The sequence below is a fragment of the Solea senegalensis genome, linkage group LG11 (genome assembly GCF_019176455.1).
Source record: "Solea senegalensis isolate Sse05_10M linkage group LG11, IFAPA_SoseM_1, whole genome shotgun sequence".
In the NCBI taxonomy this organism is placed as follows: Eukaryota; Metazoa; Chordata; class Actinopteri; order Pleuronectiformes; family Soleidae; genus Solea; species Solea senegalensis.
In genome coordinates, this window is record NC_058031.1 from 15,406,592 (window position 1) to 15,428,248 (window position 21,657).

Genomic DNA, 21,657 nt, shown 5'->3' on the forward strand with positions numbered 1-21,657 from the left:
TTGCGTTTGAACTCGCGCTGTTCTATCAAAGGCATTCAGCATTCATTTCCAGTCATTTTCTGGGAAAATACACGTTCTAGTTTATTTGGACTGATACATTCATCTGCCATTAAGTGGCGCAGACATAGTCCTACATATGAGGATGTTCTATTTTAAAATAGTTAATATGCCTATTGATTTACAATTTTCCCGTTTTCTGAAATTAGAAATTCAACACATTTTAGATTTTGACTTGACAGACAATGAAGTCCTGCTCTAAATTACTAAACAAGACTTTGCGGTTATGGGTTACAATGGTACAAATTTATGACTATATGGCGTTATTTTACATTAATTACTCCTCTGTAGACACAGCTCATCTTTCAAGGGTCATCAGGGAGTAGCTGCACCTAGGACAAACTTAAAACCAAGGAGGGAAATAAACCCTCCACCAGGTAATTAAACATATAAAAGAAATTGACTCAAGACATCATGCTTCAATGACCAGAGATGAGTAATGGGGAGAGAGAGAGAGAGAGAGTGTATATTTTATTTTTGTAAAAACCAGGTTTTAAAATTATTCCAGCCAGTCATATTCACTTTTTCTAACATCAAGAGAACCAATATCACATATCCAATGTTACTGGATGAAACACTTCACCTACTGGCTAACTTGTGTTGTGAATTTTTAAATCACAGTGGAAAATTGTGATTTTTGTTTGTTTTTGGAGAACTTCATCTTAAGAAACCTGCTCTTCCCAACAAAATTAATTTGCACAACTATTTTCTAATCAAATATGTGATTGAGCAAATCATTGATCGAAACTTTTGAAGTCAAAGAATTTATAAACACAACTGGTCGTCAATGCCTCAAAAGTCCTCACAAAAAAATCTGTTTCTCTCTCACACACTCTTATAAGTCTATAAGTCTTCTCAGAATTATCAACCCCTGCAAGTTTGAGTTTGTGGTCATCTTTTTTTGTTTTGCTTTTTGTGTCTACCATAAAATAATCACAAGGTCAGTGAAAAGAGCTTGTCACTGACCAGTCCACAGTGAGAAATCTATCTGGATGTTCTCTAGACTGGTGACTTTGATTTTTTTAGGTTTGATAACAGCTGATAAAAATTCTGGAGCGACACTGTGATTCAAGGCCAGACCAGGAACAGAGCCCCAGCTGAAGCAATGCAGAGCTCAAATATAAAGGAGTGACAATGAGCAACATTATAATAACCAGCAAGTAAGCCGTGTTACTGCAGTTTAACTGGCTGTTACACTGAAGAATGCATTCCTTATCTGAAGAAATACTCCCGTCTGGTGTAGGTGAGAAGTGGGAGAAGAAAAAATGAGTAAGGATTCAAGGCATGTTAAATCACTTTTCTTATGGAAATAAAGAATCACAGCAAAAGGAAGGGGGAAAAAAGACCTAAAAGGAGAGAGGGTTCATCAGCCAGACAACAAATCAAATCCAACAGTGTATGTAGTACACATCATCTGCCCATGGTGCCTGAACCCAATCTGTCGGCTTTGAATACTCTCACTCCCTGCCTGGTCAGGCCCTGACACAACTAATAACAGCCAAACCCTCCTGCAGTTCGTTTCAGAGAGTCCTTTTAGCAAATCAAGGGGGCGTCCGACCCCAGCTTCAGCCTTTCGGAGGAAAGGAAAGGCTGAGAGTGGAGAGGGAGCCCAGTTTTGGGGTTATTTTTTTAGTTGGCCTTGGCACGAAGCTGCGCCCTCTTGCCCGTCACAGCCTGGAAGCCGGTCTTGATGCTGGCTACTGAGCAGCGGGAGTGGCAAGTCTCACACTGCAAGAAATAAAGACGAGTGTCTTTCTGCAGGATGGTGTCTGGAGAGCGGCAGGTGTGACACGTCACATATTCCTCTGTGGGTGAGAGTACAAAAATCTTTCAGTTAATCTTTTGAAATCATGAACATGGGTTGGAAGTATGCATCAGCTACATTCTTGAAATCAAATTGCAAAAGAATAAAACATTAGATTGTTAATAGCAAATGGTTGCAAAACGACTACTTACTGATATATCTTCTCAACACGTTTTCAATTTGTTTCTGTTGAAATCTGCCTTTTATCACAAGCTGGTTGTTTCCGTCTATCGAACCACTGTTAAAAGAAAAAAGCGATAAAGTGAGATCACAAATCAAACTGTCAGCTCAGTGTGTAAACTGTTTTTTTTCACAACTTTACAGAGCAAATACAAGTTTGAGTAAATATAAACATACCTTGTACCCAGCTCTGCCAACAGGAAAGCGAGAAGATGTTTGGGTTGACGATGTAAACTGTGATGAAATATATGAAAAGTCAGTTTATAGATAGAATGATCATACGTTACAAAAAGAGAGTTTAATATAAGGTTTGGATCAGTTGACTTTTTAAAAGGTCCATTGGGTAACATTTGGATAAAATGATTTCAGAAATTGAAGATAAAATAATTATACTTATATACATACATATACACACATGTATGTATATATATATATATATAAATATACATACACATACATACATACTATAAGTGTGCCCTCACCTGATTGTATGAGTTGTTTTTCATTACCCCAGATTTTATATTTTTATCGACTCTACAGAGGCCACCATGTTTTTTTACCCTAGGCCACAATGGACAAACTTGACAGTTTGAGTTGTGATGCCAAATGAATGCTACTTAGGTTCTCCAACATACTTGGAAGGGATGGGTGAGAGATATTCAGCTCGGACATGAAAATCCGACAATTAAATGTCGCAAAATAAAAAATAAAAATTTCAAATTCAACAAGGATAAATTTGAACTGAGACCGACGATAAGAGTTTGAGAGGCGAGTGTGTGTGTGTGACTCAGGAGAGGCTCACAGTTTGCAGATGTCTGTGAAGTTGACAAAGGAGGTTTTCTTGGTTCCCACTCGAACAACCTGAGGCGGTTTCATCACAAACTTCCTCTTCTCTCCGGCTACCATGTCTGGGTTCTTCTCCCTCATGATGTTGAAGACTCTGTTCAGGAGCTGACACAGAAGATATTGCAAGAATCACACAAACTGCAGCAGACAATCATTTTTGAACTACTGAAATAATGTCTAACTTTCAACTTGGAGTGTCAATAATTAATTGTAATTAGGAAATCAACAGACAGAATTTAACAACAATGTATTAATTAATCAACAGAAAACATTTGTTTTGATTTCAGTCACTTCTCTGGGACTCACACATGGTGAAGTTACAACTTGTAACAGTAGAGGGCAAAAATCTACGCAAAACACTTAACTTAGCAGAAGAGGTAAGCGACTGTGGATCACTACTTTTTGAATGCATCAAATTAGCAGTGTTTCTCTGCAGCCTATTGTCAGGGTGGAATTTGCTTATTTAGATACTTGCATTTGTTCCATGTCAAGGAACAACATATTATTCTAAATAAAACAGTAAGAGTGAAATGGTCTATCTATCTGTATCACGGCATTTTCAGAGCCCGAACACAAAGCTGTCCTTTGTCATGCAAGGATGTGTTACCTGCTCATAACTGGTTTGTGTTTAAAGGTGACCTACCTCATCATAAGTGTAGTCTCTTTCTGAGCCAGCCCAAGCTGGTCCTGTAGAGGAGCTGAATGAGATTCCATCGTTGTTCTTCCCATCATCATCTTCCAGTGCTGAAGAAACATCATAGAAAACATCTCACACGTGTCTTTCCTTTTTGTTCTCTGCATCACATAAGAGTCTGTCACATGTTTCTTACCGTCGTCCTTCTCCAATGGCTCACCCTCGTCAAAATCTACTTTCTTTGATTTTTTCTTTTTGGTAGGAAGCACCAAGTCCAGGTTGTCCTCCTCCACTACTTCAGTCTGCTCTCCTTCAATTTTAAGCTCCTGGTTTGGACCAATGAAAAATTCAGCAGTGAGATGATTAGTGTTCTCTATAAAAAGTGGACAATAGGTTTGATTTGATGCAATTAGATTAGGACAGACTCACTGAAGTCTCACTACTAACCCACTCATGCACCCGAGACAAACAATAGCTCTTTTAGCACATCATTGCAATGTTTTAACTTTGCAGATAACTCCTCTAATACTGATTACAAAATGCAGTTTCTGTAATGGCAGAAATCAGAGCAAAAGAGAGAGATGGAAAAATATTATTGGAATATGTTTTGTGTTCTGTCAGTGAAGGTTCTCAGTAATCCAGGCCATTGTACCTTCAGGGGTTAGCAGTAATCAACTGAACTGGTTCTTATATTCTTTCATTCTAACAAAAAAAGCAATCTTCTTTGTCTCCTCTTGTAAATGTGTACAACTGCTCTACATGCCTTAAATTGCCTCTCTGGGACAAATTAAGTTCTTTGAATTTGCTCGAGTTGCTTAAGATGTTCGTCCAAGAGGCTTCTTTAGATCTGACTACCTGGTGGAAAAATCCAGGTGTTTAGCCTTTGTAGGCTGGATACCTGGCTAAAAAGTTCTTATATTATACAATGCAGGTTGTCCTTTCCTTCACCCAGTTTCAGGTTTGTTAGTTTTGCTCTGGGGAAATCACCTCCCCTGTGTTTCTTGACTACGGTACAGGAGCTAAAGCACGAAAGCTTAACACCTGTGGTGGTTTTCATCAACTCCCGCAAGAATTGTTTGAGAGGAAAATTGGTCTCATGAGAATTCTTTTGACTTTTCAGACACTACTGGAAAGGAACAGCATAGCAGCTTTGGGCATTTATATTGATTCAGTATAAATACATCAATGTAGTTTTATAACCAATGACAAATTAGCATCAGTGCTTTTTACACCCCTTAAAACATATGGAGAATTAAGAAAAATGGCTGCGGTTTGGCAGCAACTGACCTTTAATCCCTCTTCAACATCATTTTCAAATACTTTCTTGGGTTTCTTCTTCTTTTTCTTTTGGTTGAAGAAGTTCAGGTCATTCAGGTCGTCAGATGGCTCTAGAGAAGATAAAAAACACTCCATGTTGATTGGTATGAATAAGCCGCACTGAAATGTCCAAGTTGAATTTTAGGGTTGATACATTCTGGAGTGGCAGTTTCTGACCCAGACCAAAAGCTTTCATGTCTTAAAAGGTGAGATTTTGCGAAAAAACTTTTTTCATCCAAACCTTTCTTCCTGCCTTCATCTTCATCCAGATCCATCTCCTTGTCATCTCCAGCCTCTGGTTCCACCTCCTTTGCCTCCACCTCCTTAGTCTCTTCTCCTCCCATTCCCTCTCCTCCTTCCTCATCCAGCATGAAGGGCTTCTTCTTCTTCTTCTTTTTCTTGGTCATGTTGGGATCGAAAATCATCTGTAAGAGAGGAAAAACAGACTGTCAACATTTACAACCAAAAATCTTACCTGATGATGGCAAAAATGGTTCCACTTATTCCTCTCTGTAATTCAAGAACCTTACAGACAATTTAACAAATTGCCAAATTCAGTATGGCACCTTCTTAAATTTCAGCCCAGCTGATTCTGTAACTTTCATATATCAAGTATCCTCAAATTCACTCTTGCATCTTGGACACATGATTAGCAGTATGGCTGTGGTGCATACATTTACCAAGGACAGTTACCTTTTGTGTGCAAAAATTACACTTGTATGTTACAGTTCCCTGAATATCTTTTTGTTTTGGATAATTTAAATATGCATGTGCTGATAAGGTACTTCTGTTATAATACGGCAGACCATCCCTGTTATATCTCAGTTTACTGAAATTATTTCAGAAAATAGAAATACTGCAGCTGTGCAACATGGACCACAAATGCCACCTTTCCTTATATGCATTGGTCTTCATACACAATTCTTAGTCTTATTGAAATGCAGTGGGCTGCCAAATTACAATACAAATAGACATACATACACATTCAGCTGAATAGAAACAAGCATCAAGTTAGCAGCTGGGTAGAGATGACATGTTGGGTCGGAGGTCAAGAGAACAGACAGATAAGTTCAAGATGATAGGACAACTGTGACAGACTATAACATTTCTGGAAAAAAATGAACTAAATCTAATACTTTATTAAATTATTTCTCTGCATTAGACCCATCCTAGAATTAGGAGTAGCGCCCGGGGAGCAACATTGCTCAGGTGTACCCCAGCTCTTTTGACCTGGTGGGGACTTGAACCGGCAACCTTCCGGTTACAAGCCAAGTTCCCTTTCCACTTGGCCACGGGTTGCTCAAACTGCACTTTTAGATGTATAATTTGTAGGAGGGGATTGTTCAAACAATGTGATGAGTTACAATGTTAAACACCTCAGCGGAAGAGGAATACTAGAAGAGAGAAGCAGTGGGGTATACGTGAAAACATTACTATGTGCTTGCTTTCTTGCTGCTCCTGTAGCAGATATGTATGGCAGCCAACACCTGGTGCCACACATGTTACATTATCAGATGCGCCTACTAAAGTGTCTATAGTTGGTTGACCGTCCCTACCTCTGGGTATGTGTAAAAACAATTACCAAGAATAAAAAAAGCGATTTCAAAATAATTAGCTATGCTGCTTTTGGATGAATGGTTACCGTTAGTTAGCACCGCAGCTTAGTCACAGCGAGCTCATGCTAACTAGCTAACCGAGGCGATGCAGTCCCGAGTTCTCCACCGGCTTTGACGTGGTTGGTTAGTGGAACCACACTGAGTCGTGATGATTTACACTGTAAGACAGTTCGCGATAGAAGAGAATATCTTGACACTTCCTTGCCTTCTGGCCTGTTCGGGCCGCTGGTAGCTCGTTTGCAGCCATGTGAGAGCTGCTGCTCCCCTCCCTGTCCGCAGCACCGCCGAGGCCCAAAATCACCTTTAACACACATCTGCCCCGAAAATTCACCCAAATTTACCCTTCAGCTCCAGACAAAGACATGGAGGAAACAGCGACCGAGTGACGGCAACTCACCTCGTCTCCTGACATGTTTGCGTGATGAAAGGTGGCAAAAATCAGGCTACTTTTTGTCCCTCGATCGAAGCCACACCGCTGCGCCGAGATTCTCTTGCATCAGCGCCGGGGTCGCAGTACGCAGGCGTGACGTTGACGAAACCATGACGAGATTAGTTCGCGACGGCGTGTGTCAAACAAGCAGTGTGTTCAAGAGCAACACGATAAGACCGAAACTGCTGCAAAATATGCCCACTGAGTTTGCTGCACGCATTCCTTGATTTCGAGAACTAATTATTAATTATAAATAATTATACTGCATGGTAAAAATAAATACATGTCCGTATTGTTTAACTACGAGTGATAAACCCAGACAATGATAGCACACAATGACAAAGTGAGGATTCATTTACAAATCAAAAACCTTTAATGATTTTGCAAATTATATTATCTCATCTGGATAAATAAACACTGAAATGCTAACATGCGTGTCCATCCTTTTCATGTGCTGTTTTTCATTTTTTTTTAATGTAAAAAACTTACATAATGAAAAACTAAGAATGTAACTCTTGAAGCTTAAAAACACACCGTTTCCACCTACCACTCAACCTACATCTGGATGCAGTTAATAAAGTGTGACAGTAGCTTATCATTATTATTATTATCATTATTATTATCATCATTGTTACTATTTTACATCATACAATTTGAAACAGAAGGACCATTAAAAAGACAGACAGAAGGAGCAGGACGACATGTTTTGTCAAATTTCTTCTTGTAGCTGTGTGTTGTTGTGATGCATATTGTGACTTTCCATTGTTGCATGCTTACACAACCTCAAAAGAAAGACTGCAGAAATATAGTGTATATAAAAAGAGAAACATTTCAGATATTTACACCAAATAACAAGAACCACTGGTGGCAATGCCTTTGAGGAAGAGGGAGTTACTGAAATGCTAACAAAGTTGTGGCAACAAAGCACACAGTCAGAAACAAAAGAGGTTCAGATTCACACAGCTTCAAGCATCTTCACCAAGCACATGCTTAGCTGTTTTCATGCTCTCCTATTTTCAGAGCAGTTAATAACAAAAAGTTATTTTTGTCCAAAAGGATAAAAGAAAAACATCAAGCAAATATGACATCACAAACACAGGTAAAATCAGTTAGGAACACATATTTTAGGATTAAACTTCAATAAAATGTCCCGTGTCATCCAGTGATGTTTACAACGTCACACTGTAATCAAACAAACTGACAAGTCCATGACTTCACCACAGAGTTCATAATAGCACACTTCAACATTAGCTTGGTCGGTGCTGAAACAGCCCTGCCCAAAACAAGGACCATGAAATGCTAGTTTTGTGTCTAAGGTTAAAACAGTTAGTTATCTTTGCCAAGATACAGGGTCAGAGCTTCAGTTTTAAAGCCTCTGACTGGCTCATTTTCATTGAGCAATGAGGGATTCCCTGATTTAGGTAGTGAAGGGGGCAGATAAAAAAGTGATTTTATAGCATTTTTTGCTGTTTTCTAGTGTTATATTAATTGGACAGTCAGCTCTTCTCAGTCACACTTAAACACTCGCACAACATCATATCAGTCCTTCATTTATTCTGTTGTTCCTTCATCTTCCCTCTGTGATGCAGGTATGACATGGTGGAGGCTGCCTTTACATGGCTTCCATTGCCCAACGCTGCAGGTCCTCCATGTCGTCCTTGTCCTCTTCTTTCTTGGCTTTGGGGGAGAGAGGCAGAAATGAAACACAATACCTTTAAATATACAATTTAAATGGGCAACAGACAACTTTCTGTAGTGAAGATGCAGCTGTAGCAACATGCTAGTAAAGGCTCAGAACTGGTGATATGCTACTCTCCTCACTGATTTGTGTTCTTCAAACACTTCTTACCAGGTCTGGAAGGTAATGAAGTAGAAGGCACATTGGGGAGGGGTACGTTCTCTGGTCCTCCAATCTCCAGCAGGTTTTTGTCCAGCTGCTCCTGTTCTAGCTCATCCAGCTCTGCCAGCAGCTCATCCTGATGCAAACACAACAATCAACACTCTAGATGCAAATAATGTTGATACTACAGATACAAATTTAACCTGTCCACATATTTCATTTGGTGAAGTTTTCACACTGAAGGCCCTGGAGAGTTGCTGGTTTGAATTCAGGACAGCTCAGAGGCTGGGGTACCAATCCCTATTGCTCCAAATTGATTGAGTTAAATTGAACACTCTAAATTGAACCCAAATACAAAAACAAACCAACAACAGAAAGGCAACACACAATAAACAGTGCTGAATATTTCCTTCCTCAATCCGTATTTCTTAGTGGTTTTACCTCGGAAGCTCTCTTTCAAAATTTGTTTCAGTAACTCACTCATGTTTCAGAGAGCCAGGGTTAATTTCTTAACCTAATGTTACCAAAAAGAAATGGTTTGTACCTTGAATAGAAAGGGCTTGAAAAAAGTGGAAAACACTGAGTACAGTACGCAACAAAATATGACATTAGTCTCATCATTTTAGATATTTTTATGCAGAAATGTTACCTAATATATCTTTCAAGTGCTGTTTTTACTTACTCAAATTTAGTAATGTTGTATGTCAGTACACAAGTTGAGTTAAACTTCTCACTAAAATACCTAAAGTAAGTTGACTAAAAAAATGGAGAAAAGACCTTATTCATTCTGGCATCATCCCCAGGATGATGCTGGATACAACTGTGTTGTGGCTCAGCTATGAATGAGACCATTCACATTTAAACCAAAAGCACAGTGGTCAGCAAACAGTGTTGAGCCCACAAAAAAAAAACATTCACAAGCAAAATCACGACCTCAGCTGGTAATTATAAATATTTGTGGTGAAGGGAGTGAAAAGGTTTTTAGTAGGCTAGCAAGGTTTTGACAGTTAAAATAAATACAAATACCTGGCCTCAATTTCAAATCACAGACGTTGATGTTTTAAAAAAATACCTCAAATGAACCCAAAAGAAAATCTCAGGAAAAAAAATACCACTGACCTCATCAAACTCCTCCCCAAAGCCGACAGGTTTAGAGATGATATCGGAGATTTCCTGGGCCATTTCCTGCTGCTCTGTAATGTCTTGCATCAGTTCATCCACTTTATCAATGTCCCTGAATTAACAAGAACAAGGTCAGGAATCAAATTTGAACAGGACATACTAGAGTATCTTTTAAACAACCTACATTTATCTGTGCATGATGAATCAGCCCCATTTTGAAGTGGAAGCAACTACACAAATTAAGAAGAATGGCTCCACTCTACATACGAGTCAAATCCTCTGTGTTTTGTCATAGGCTAAACATATTACTCACAATATTCCTATTTTAAAAACAGACCAAATCTTATTTTCTGTTCCTGTTGTTCCATGAAGGTAATTGAGAGGCAAACGAGGAAAACTACAGTATTTTTTTGTTTCAGTCAAACAGTGGAGAACCTTACAAGTTTTCATGTGCAGATTTGATAGCTTTGGCAGCGAAGCCCATGTTCTTGAGCACTTCAGTGTTGGTATTGGCGTTCTCCAGAGCGTCCCGTTGAAACTCAATGGTTGACAGCGTGCCGTCGATTTGAAGGAGCTGCTTCTCATACCTCTTCTTTCTTTTCAAAGCCTGGAGAGCCGCTGGGGACACAAAGACGAGAGGACGACAAGTCAGGAGGAATAGATTGTCACAAAAACAGAGACTAACTGTGTCCTCCAACAGGCAAGGAATAAAGCCATCAAAGTGTTATCCAACACCACAGCTTTTACAGAAATTGCACTGATCCATCACTGACTGACATTAATAAAATGCTTACATGTTTATCAAACATGTAGGTGACAGTTCAATCAGGAATTAAGGCAATTAAATGTAAATTGTAATCAGCCCTTGATGCATGAGAAACCAAAGACTGACGTAGAAATTACCACAACCACTGATTTTAACACCTGACAGGCTCAAGTGAGAGACAGTCATTCTGGACTGACCCATTCTTACCATTGACCTGGAGAAGGAAACACATTTTCAACCTAAGTTCATGGAAAAAAAACTTTCTCATGTAATGCGATGCAACATCTGTCAACCTCGACCTCAAGAGATTCTTCAGTTAGTTGATAGCCTTTTGTATGAGGTAGCCTCCATCATTTTTCTTTGTCCAAACCTTCAGGCCAGGTTGGCATGAAATTTGGTGACCCCAAGACTTGTTGCTTTTTACCTCCATCAGGTTAAAACATTACTCCTAAAAACTATACATCTCATTATGATCCCAGAAGACTGATCCTATATTTTTGGTGACCTTATGAACTCGACAATATTCTCTTGGTTATATTAAATTTAGACTCTTTGTGAGTGTCCCTCTAACATCACCATTGAGACAATGTCAAACTGTCCATTTTAGGGAGGGCATTACTTTCCAAAGGCAGACAACATGTTCTCGTCTGAATGTATACACAATAAGATGTTCTCACTTATAGAACATTATTCACTAAATATAAAATATTGTGGATGACAGCATGTTGAATTTCCCTACATCTTATCTTCAAACTTGTCCTACACCTTCCATTATACCCACTGTACCCAATCACTGAATGTGTGAGTTTGTCTGTGATCATTTCCACATCTTTGACTGATTATGTTCCTTCTGGCTTAACTCAGTGCTAACATGACTTTATGTTGACAACCTTTGATTGTGAACTTCACATTTCACATCTTTAATTAAAACATTGTTCCTGTCATATTTTGTTTGTCATATTCTTCTACCCTTTGCACAATCTGATGGATAGTACATGTTGTATTGTCATATTACCCTTTATTACCCATGATAAACAATGTCAATTGTTTTCTGTCATTATTGGCTCACCGGCACCTGTAGGACCTGCCAGGTCTGTAGGTTTTACTACAGACTTGAGTCCTTACTGCAAACACACCCACCCGTCTGTCACTGACATTAGGCCATGTTTTCTTGTCCTCACCTAGCCAAGACTTCAACCCTTGTCCCTGAATCACTGTCAACGTCTTTATGACCAGTTTATCTGATGTATTGCACCTGCCTGCAGCAATGTTGCATGCTTTAACTCAGGCCTTCGATTATTGCTAATGGACACTGAATAAATGAAAACATATCTATAAACAGGTGTTACCTGCCTGGAGAGAAGTTACAGGTAGATCTGGCGCACATGTAACCGAACACCGTTACTATGGTCATAATAAGAATGCTGGTGCTAAGATGTGCGACAGATCGTCACACCTAGCCAACATAGCTAATGTGCTGTCACTTGGTAATTGAGCACCAAGTGGGACACTGTGAGAAAATTGCGCACTGATGTCTTACCTCGTTTGTTTTTCGTGCCGTTTTTCTTGGCGATCTGTAGCTCATGCTCGATCTTCTTCTCCAGGAACTCCTGTTTCTTCGTTAGCATCTCCTCCGTCTCCCGGAGTTTCTGGATCGCCTCCTGCGGACTTGGTCCCTTTCCTTTTCCTCCTCCTCCAAAAAGCTTCCCAAGCAACGACATGTCTACGATGGTACAACACACTATGTATCCAAACAGATAAAAATAAGGCAGTGACGCTTTGCTACCTATCTGCTGGACTACACTGACACTGCGAGACTACAAGGATTGTTGACGTTTTGCTACTTCCGGGATAAGGCCCGATGGCGTCACGTTGCCCGACGACGGGAAGGCGGTTCTTGTGTCATGAGGACTACATGGATATTCTTTCAATGGCTGCAATACCTTTGCTCATCTTAATTTAATCATCTCAGTTATCAGTTAATTCTTTTATTTTAATGCACTTTTTATTGGCAAATCCCAGTTTTATCTCTCATGATTTAAGTGACTAAACTTAAATGTATTTCTATACCCTTGTAAAGCACTTTGAGTTGCCATTGTGTATGACTAGTGCTATACAAATAAACTAGCTCATCTTTATAAGAGCTGATTTGTTTATCAGGTTTATCTGATTTATGTAAAAGCACCATCAAAAGTCATACTGAGCTTTTTAAGCACATTTTCCTGATTGCGTATTATGTGTGTGTACATATGAGTGTGCGTATATATAATATATGTATATATGCGCACACTCAAAACACATCAGGCATTATACCTGCAAACTAGTTTACTGAAATTTCTGTGACCATCATTGACCTTATCTAAAACTAAGAGCTCAAATGTGATTATTCTTAATGTGGAAACTTTTTTTTCTCTAAATAACCCCAAATTCATATTTAGCCCAGGGAGCACATACAGTTAGGCCCCCAGTTCCTCCTTACCTTTGCCACAGATTGGATATCTCTCTTGTCATTAAACAACCTTTCAATTTAACCACCATTTACCATCTGGTGTGTTTTATGTTACTTCCCTTACCTGTAGTGAGCTGAGGTTGTAACAACTGCATGATCTAAAATATGTCTGGTGGCAGTGAGCTTTGAGGCCATGGAAATTAGGTCAAACCCCAAATCTTTTTTAGACTAATCACAATATTGTTAATACATATAAACACAGGATCTGAGTTTAATCATATGGCTGTGACTATGGCCATTAAGAAACACTTTTGACCACCATTAGTCCTCATGAAGAGTACACTTAACTCACATGTAAGGACTGAGAGGTGCGCCTTAATTTATTTATCTATTAGCAGCAGTCAGTGTAACAGAAATTACACTCGGAGTGCCAATTCTCTTCGTCGTTCAAACTCTCTTTCTCACACACATACAGAAAATGTGAACTCAAAAGTCAAACACAATCACACAAACATCCACACAATTATTACAACCTCTCCTCAGAGGCTACAGTCCAGGTTAAATAAGAATGCAATTAAACTTCTCACAGAAACACAGTTGGGGGTTTATGTGTTTTAATTCAATATGATTGCTACATGGTGGTTGTTTATTTTCTTCCTTTAGTCTTTATTTTTGATGTACATACAAAAGAGTATCCAATTAGTGTGACTACATTACTGTTTGACTGAATCTCTATATGTGTGGTCTGAAGCATTGATGACTTTTTCCTATAATGTAGTGTGTATTCACAGGTCAGTCCTCTTTCCAGCCGCCCACGTCTCTGTTTCCCTCAGGCAACAAAAAATACAGATAGTTCTATCTTTTTGAACAACCACTTTTACTGAGATGGTCACATGATAACCAAGACTGTTGTCTCAGTATCGTACAACCTTCAGAGTCTGACAGGAAACAGAAATAAATTGAAACAAACATACAAACTGATAAACAAGACTCAAGATGGTCCCTTTTGTAAGACAGAATTTTTTATGTTTTTCTTATGTGGCTTCCTCACTCAAAACGATAATAATAATAATAATAATAATAATAGTAATAATAATAATTATAAACCCAGGTCAATGCATGCAGACTGCAGAGTGGACACTTGAATATAGTGCATTTGACTATTATAAACAGAAGCTACATAGTAATACAAGGGGGACACAACTAAAATACTCAATGGGCAAAATGAACCGCCAAAACTCAAGAAAGTGGTAAGTTTGAAAATTCGATGCCTTGAAATAGATTACACGGCTTGTACTGGCTCATGTTTTACCACCGACTGTTTAGAAGACAACGCACAGAATCAGAGTGGAGAGAAGTCTTTCACTGAAAACTTGTGTGTTCACTTCTTGTAAATTATCAGTAATAAGTGGAAGAGAAATTGTCAGACGAGGAGTGTTAGATCTTTCTCACAGACACTGTGAATGAGGAAGTTCGAGACTCGAGGATCAAGGAATAAATGAAAGATTTCAGACATTTAGCCAGTGTGAAGCTACTTTCACACATCACTAACTGTAACCTGTGCAAGTTGGGAGGATCATTCAGGAAAGAGGGATGAACAGAAAGAACAGATCAGAGGTGGTGATCACTTCACAGAAAAAAAGAAAAAGGCAAGACCTGTGACAAAAACGTTTGCAATCATGGTATAACGTGGGATTGCCTTCCTTCGCTTTCTTTGAGACATTAAATGATTTCCCATCCAGACAAACCATCACGATATTGCCATAAATGTTAAAAAAAAGAAAGAAGAATCAACATAACCCCAGAAGACATCCCCGTCGCCGTCATTGACACATGTCCCGCCCGAGCACGCCGTTCATCCATCACTGTGCTCTGTCCATCTGTGTCTCTACAGGACCAGCTTGCCAATGATGACTCCAATGACAAAGAACAGCACACAGAATGCCAGGATGCGGGTGCTTAGGCCTTCGTCCCTCACAACTGAGGTTGCCAAGGCAGAGGAGTGGGGAGCGGACACTGATGTCACCTTTCTCTTCCGCAGCCCATCGTCCTCCTGCAATGAGGAGACAAGTCATAAACACAGAACTGCAAAGAATGTACACACAAACATTCTGACCATCACAGGTGTATTAGTAAAGCACAGAATGTCAAAAATGTAAAGGTCTTTGCACATGGAGAGGGTTTTTTTCCATGCCAATTCTTCATACGTTTGAAATATTGTCAACTTTGGTTGTGTAATTTCGCCAAGCAAAACAGCGACTGTTATGTTTTTGGACCTTGGTTGATTTTCTCGAGCATCCTTTTCTGACAAATTCACAGCTAACTAATCAGAACGAGTGTTGTCAGTAACCTGCAGTCCAAACATTTAACGCGGTGGCAGATCGCTTGATTAGGTTTGTTTCCCAAAACGCTGTTCTTTTTAATAAACAAGGAAAAAACAGACAGATGTAGGGTGGCTGTAATGGCGCGTCAGTGGGATGGTGTGTGTAAATCAAGCTTCAAAATAGCCAATGCCACAGGCTGCGTGTGTCTGTGAAACCTCACAGACAGGCCGGGATGTGATTTTTTTATTCCCCCTCGTCCTAATAATTTGTTTCTTCGCATCGCGCTGGATGTGCATGGGAGGGTGCATTATAATTTGCATCCGAATTATCCACACTTGCGTCCCAAGTATTCACAATGCACCCAGCGTGCAGACTGACACGCACAACCAAAAGAGAAAATATCCAGCAAGCAGCAGGTCTCAGTTAAAAAATGTCTTAATGATGGCAGAGGTCAGAGAATGGCTAGACTGGTTTGAAATGGTAGAAAGGCAACAGTAACTCAAATCATTTTTACCTAATCACTTGGCCCTGACAGAAACTAAATCATGTCTGGCACTTCAGCGAGAATAGAAGCCTGCATTGTGCATTTTCATTTGTTGTGAACAAAAAAAATCTCCCTCCTCTTACTTATTTATTACTTACTTATCACAAGCATGACCACTGAGGTGTGCTGGACATGCCGGTGTAAACAGGAAGTAGACTGTTTATTTGCAGTCATCCCTCTATTAATTCAAGGAACGTCTGTCTGTCTGTTACCTCTGCTAATTGCGTAACTGTCCAATGTTTTGCTCGACAGGCTTCAAACTTGGTGAATAAATAAGGGCACAAGTGTGTGCAATGCCAACTTTGGTTATGTTTGGACAAGAAATGCAAGAGATAGTGGTCGAAATGTGACAGACATATCGCTAAACAAGCAGATTACACCCAGTCTCACATGGAGAAATGAATGAAGACAGATGCCACCCTCACCCTCCTTTGATCTGTATGCGGGTTACCGCAGCAACCATGGTAGTAAATTATACATTTAAGTGTCCTTTGTTGAAAGAACATGCAAGTGTGTGCAGCACAGTAAAACACAGACTTCTCTGCTTGGGCCTCACTTTGAAGTGGAACTGTTAAAGTAAGGTTATTCAAAGCTGGCAGTTAAGTCATGACTGATGAGACGAGTGTTTGGCAGCGCCATTGTCTCCATTTCGGCATTGTCCATTATAAAATACAATCCGAGAACATTAACACACTGGTGTTGGATGTAGCTGCATAGACACTGAGTCTTTAATTTGTTCTTATGCTTCTCACCCTGATCTGTTTGTTTTCTTCCCATAGCCTCTGCACCTCCATCTGCAGTCGCTTGCACTCCTCCATGATCTTCTTCACCTCTCCGTCATCCAGCGAGGCACTGGCTGATTTGGGCAGCGCAGAGGGCTCAGTCTTAACAGAGGAGGTAGAGGAAGACAAAGTTTTGTTGTTTTCACTCTCATGCTGTGGAGAAAGTGAGGGAGTGGGTGGGGGAGGGGATGAAGAGACATGCAGAGGTGTGGCAAGGAGTGAGATGAAAGTACGAACAATTAAATCATAAATGAATAAATAAAACATGTATTGGGTGATATACAGTGATGTCTTACTGATGGGTATGAGACTGAGAAAATACTGAGACAAATGTGAGGTGTTGCCATACAACTGTCTTTCATTTCCATTTGGTCTTGTGGTTATTTTAAATCTGTGAAATACAATATGCAACATTTCTGGGTTTGTAGATGTGAAAGAGATGTGTGAAAAACAAAGTACCCAAGTGTGCACACAGTAATGCAGGGGTCTCAAACTCAAATGACCTCAGGGCTGAAGAGTGTTGAGAATGACAAGAATGAGGCCAGTCAAGAGCAGCAATGAAAAAACAAAAAAATCCTACTTCACCAAACCTTCGCCTGTGAAAAATGTTTCCTCATAGAACTTGGCCATATGACTAAAAATATAATCATGATAATAATAATTTTAAAAAAGTTAGTTGATACTGCGATCGTAAGTATGCTCCTGAATGAACATCAATCTATTCAATGCGGTTTTAAAATTCTTCAGACAGTAATCAACACTTGTGTCAGTTGTGTCGAAAAATGCATGAACATTATGGACCCTATGAAAATGGTATTGTGTGTTTTTTAATTATTGCCCGCCCCAATTTGGCATAAACATTTACTGCAGGTCTCAAACTCACAGCCCAGTGCCACTTGTGGTTTTAATCAAGTTTCAAGTTTTAATTTCTCTATGTTTTTATATTCACAGATTCATTTGAACAGTATATACTGTTCCATATCAAAACAAACTCTTCATTTGAAACTCGTTACAAATATCATTACTGTGATATCATGATGGAATATTGTGATATAATTTATAATAATCCTATCGCCCACCTCTACAGAACTGCTTTATCCCAAAAACTGAGCCTTTTTCCCCCCACACAGTTGGCCCCCCACTGACCAAACTAGATGCTCAGTGGCCCCCAGGTCATTTGACTTTTGAGACCCCCTCATTCTTGATATTCCTTGCTTCTTCTGACACAGCTGAGCCACATTTGTTCTGACGGAGGTGGCAGTGGAAAGTTGCATATCATGTCACTGACATTCTGTCTCCATGTGGGTCTGGTGCTGTAATCAAACTTTTTCTGAGGAGAATGAATGTATCGCTTGCATTGCTCTGCCTCTGATCAGATGCAGAAAAGGGATGCCAAATGCTGCACTCTGACCCTCACTCCTTCTCCCTGTACACTTTGCTTGCCTTAGTGCCTCAGCCGTGTCGCGGGCCAGGTTTCCCAGGTTGTGAGTATTTCTGTTGCAAATACTCAAAACCTGATACTCACAACCATTAAGAGTTAGTTAGACTTACTGTTTTGTCATTTTCTAGAGGCATCTCAAACGAGCATCTCAACTTTGAATCCATCAGCTCATCGGGCTTCGCCTCCTTCCACTGTGGAAGATGAAAGTCAAGGGAGAAAAAGAATGAAAATTAAATCAGACTTTCTTCAGCAAGAGATGAGTTAATTCAAACTGTCTAACTGTTTTTAAAGATATTTGCTGAATATCTGCACAGAGAGCAATTGCAATTTTTCAGCAGTTCAGCAGGAGATATTGTTAAAAGATAATCTTTGCTGAATACAAATATTTTTACTCTAGTACTCACAACTCCTTCCATGTCAGTCATGTCGAATGGAGCCAGGACGGACTGCACCATGAATTTGTGTTTACTCTTTTCATTCGGGTCATAGTCAAATGGCTGCAGCATAACTGAGGACAGAAACAATGACAGAATGCAGAGCCAGAGAATTAGGGAAAGACCAACTTCCTGTACTGCCCCATACTATTATGCAACCCGCAAACCTACTCACTCCTTATTTACAGACAACCAATGTTGGTTGTAATCAAAATTACAAATGCAGTTTAATTGCTTGACTTCCATGACAGAAAGTAAGACAAAAGATGAAGGACCACCTCACGCAACACAAAATCTTTAGGATTGTGTTTTCCCACAACGCACAGGTTGTTTCCAATTCGAAATAACCTCACTAATGTCAAAATGACTGCAGGGCAGTGAATATTACACACATATAAACAGCTGAATCGTCATGTAGACTTAAAACTTAACTAAGCGGTCAACTCTTATTTTATTCTTTAAGCATTGTGCAAGCATTTTTACTTGCATATATGCACATTTTTCTAACACATCACAAGCAATGATATTACCCCTGATCATCTAAACTTAAGGGGCTGCCCCGATTGTATTACACTGTGTGATAGATACTTGAATTGCACACCGCAAGTGTGAACTTTGATCAGGCTTATCACCCATGTTACCAAAAGATAGAAAAAAACTACTAACCAGAAACATTGATGGAAGCTCCAGCATCAATGATGCCACTGTTGGGGCGCACACAGTATCTGCGCGGTGCAGTCGTTTTAACTTTAAAGCAGATATTTCTATCTGTGGGGTTGCTGAGCTTCAGGTAGGCAGTGACGACATCTGTAAATGGGCCTGAGGAGGAAACGGAGATAAAACAGTCAGTACGTGTAAGTGCTGGTTATTTGTCATTTGTCATTTGTGTGCACAGCTTGGATTCCATTCCTTTGAGTGCACACTCAAAGGTTTCACCAAGTCTTGTTTGACAAGAGGATGTACATGTGGGCAGTTCTGGCATAGACAGTCTGCAAGCAAAATGTTCAAGCATATATGTCATCACTACCACACAACTGATAAGCCAAAAGAAGTCGCCTGTGGCAGTAATTCAAATACTAAAGGACAGGACAGTTACAGGATTTTTTTTTAAAACAACTGCTAATTTTGCTTGTTGGGGGAATGTATTGACACTGAGGGAAACTACCTCGGTGGAGTGCTTTCTCTACTTATTTAAGCCCCACCTGCAAATAAAAACAAGGTGCTGCAGGCAAATAACTTGAGGAGTGTTTACTGATTGCTGGGGGGTCCCATAAGAACATCTTCCATGCCTAAAAGCTCTGGAGAGGAAAATTCAACTTCTTATTACACATAAGCCATGATAATGGAAATACTTGTTTGAAAAACAACCTGTGCCCTTTTGAATTAATCAGCCAGACTGTGTGGAAGTACATTATCTTCATCTGGGCTTAGGTTTCTCTTCCTTAACACTGCTATACTTAGTCAGTAAACAGTAACTACTACTACTAACTGATGTGCAGGTTACAATAAAGTTCACACCCAAAGGCACTTCTCAGAGAACAGCACTACCCATGGCCAAATTCCAGCTAAGCGTATATTTTCACTGCCATCGTGCATGGACATAGAATAAGCACGGAAGGCAGAACAGTACACCACACAGTCGCACATTATAATATTGTAAATAAGTCTGGTGATCGGGCTAAGTAATGACACCCTGCTCGTAGAAAATGCTAGAATAGTTAATCAGCCGGGTGTTGGCAGCGACGGCATGCGTATGGCGTCATGTCAAACACAAGCTCACATCGTGGTGTTGTTTCAAATGTTGTCAGAGGACAAAAGACATATCCAGGGATTTAATGAGTGAATTGTTGGAATGGGACGGCGAGCCTGTCCTAAAGCTGCGACGATGACAGCTTGCATTTTGATTTGCTAGCGAGGTTAGCTGAATTCTACCTAGTTAGCATCGTCGCGCACAAGTGTCGTTTCACCTGTTTCAACTCCAGACTGCAACTAACTATGTGTGACAATAAATAAAAACAAGAGCAGATAAGCAAACTGGGTATAACGTTTACAGGTCAACGCAGAAATACGACACACAGGCGTCTATTTTAGCTCACTAGCACCGGGCCGGGCCCTCTGCTCCAGCGTTACCTTTGAATTTCAGTTCGTGTTGTGGCTCTAGCACCAGGACTTGTTCTGGTCTGGCCATGTCCCACAGCTTCTTCCTGTCGTGATGACGACGACAACCGTGTTTGACCGCAGGTAGCCCGCAGAGGTGAAGCAGCTGGCTTTCGGAAGAACAACCCAGCCGACCACTGTTGTTTTTCCCGATGGGAGGGACGGGGGAGGAGAATCACAAATGCAGCACTACTCGGACTGACTGGCTGAGTGACTGCCGACAGCTGCTGGAGGCTAATGGGCCAATGCTAACCGTGCTAGCAGCAGCGAAAGGAAAGACGGGAAGGAAGCGAGATGGTGACGTCACGAGAGGAGCGGAGCCAAGGCGACAACTCAAGCAACAAGAAGACAAATTAAAACCAATCCAAAGGTTAAATCTGGTATTAATAACTCATATAGTTTGTATCATAGACACTACCTGTAAATTACATCTCCAAGCTTTCTCCTTTTATGTGTTGCACCTTTGATGAGTGCGATGTCATCAAAAGTATTGTTCTTTTACGTAACAATAATAAAAGTTGGAATTGTATACAGAAACATTTAAGTAATTGAATTATCTTATTGAAGAGTTTTTCCTTTTTTCGATAAACAAGATCATTAAATGTTTTAAATACAATTCCCACAGCAGCACCAAATTATTATTGTTATTATTACTATTATTATTTTAAACCAACTGCCTCTTCAACACTGGTTATCCCTGAACTCTTCCCTCCTTTATCCGAAAAGAAATAGCATATATTGCTCCCTGTCCTTGTGATTCCATCATGTTAAACATTTTTTTACTCACCTTCAAATCAGCTGAAACTTCCCTGAATGTGCATCAGCAGGTATGGCAATCTTCTCACCAGGTCAGATCCCTGGATTGCTTCTGGCAGTACTAGCAGTGTGTGCGTGAAGGAAATGTAAAGTGCAAT

At 39.9% G+C, this 21,657-nt stretch overlaps 3 protein-coding genes across 4 annotated transcripts; all 3 read right to left on the reverse strand.

Moving 5' to 3' along the window:
• Positions 1-515: 515 nt before the first annotated feature.
• eif2s2 (eukaryotic translation initiation factor 2, subunit 2 beta) lies at positions 516-6,978 on the reverse strand. Its single transcript, XM_044039240.1, has 9 exons — positions 6,852-6,978; positions 5,080-5,263; positions 4,809-4,909; positions 3,718-3,847; positions 3,531-3,631; positions 2,844-2,992; positions 2,219-2,275; positions 2,014-2,099; positions 516-1,862 (listed from the first exon to the last, which is right to left on the reverse strand). Exons 1-9 carry the CDS (start codon positions 6,864-6,866, stop codon positions 1,687-1,689), a joined length of 999 nt encoding a protein of 332 aa, XP_043895175.1. The 5' UTR covers positions 6,867-6,978; the 3' UTR covers positions 516-1,686.
• A 256-nt stretch (positions 6,979-7,234) lies between these two features.
• chmp4ba (charged multivesicular body protein 4Ba) lies at positions 7,235-12,479 on the reverse strand. Its single transcript, XM_044039342.1, has 5 exons — positions 12,153-12,479; positions 10,287-10,464; positions 9,844-9,958; positions 8,734-8,860; positions 7,235-8,561 (listed from the first exon to the last, which is right to left on the reverse strand). Exons 1-5 carry the CDS (start codon positions 12,331-12,333, stop codon positions 8,497-8,499), a joined length of 666 nt encoding a protein of 221 aa, XP_043895277.1. The 5' UTR covers positions 12,334-12,479; the 3' UTR covers positions 7,235-8,496.
• Positions 12,480-13,730: 1,251 nt separating this feature from the next.
• LOC122777666 (vesicle-associated membrane protein-associated protein B/C-like) lies at positions 13,731-21,027 on the reverse strand. 2 transcript variants are annotated; one of them, XM_044039043.1, is made up of 6 exons: positions 20,717-21,027; positions 19,253-19,405; positions 18,557-18,660; positions 18,263-18,343; positions 16,682-16,813; positions 13,731-15,114 (listed from the first exon to the last, which is right to left on the reverse strand). In XM_044039043.1, the coding sequence occupies exons 1-6, from the start codon at positions 20,772-20,774 to the stop codon at positions 14,950-14,952; spliced, it is 693 nt and encodes a 230-aa protein (XP_043894978.1). In that variant the 5' UTR covers positions 20,775-21,027; the 3' UTR covers positions 13,731-14,949. The 2 variants fall into 2 exon arrangements, with proteins under 2 accessions (XP_043894978.1, XP_043894977.1); XM_044039042.1 differs by having other exon boundaries at positions 16,682-16,864.
• Between the last annotated feature and the right edge of the window lie 630 nt (positions 21,028-21,657).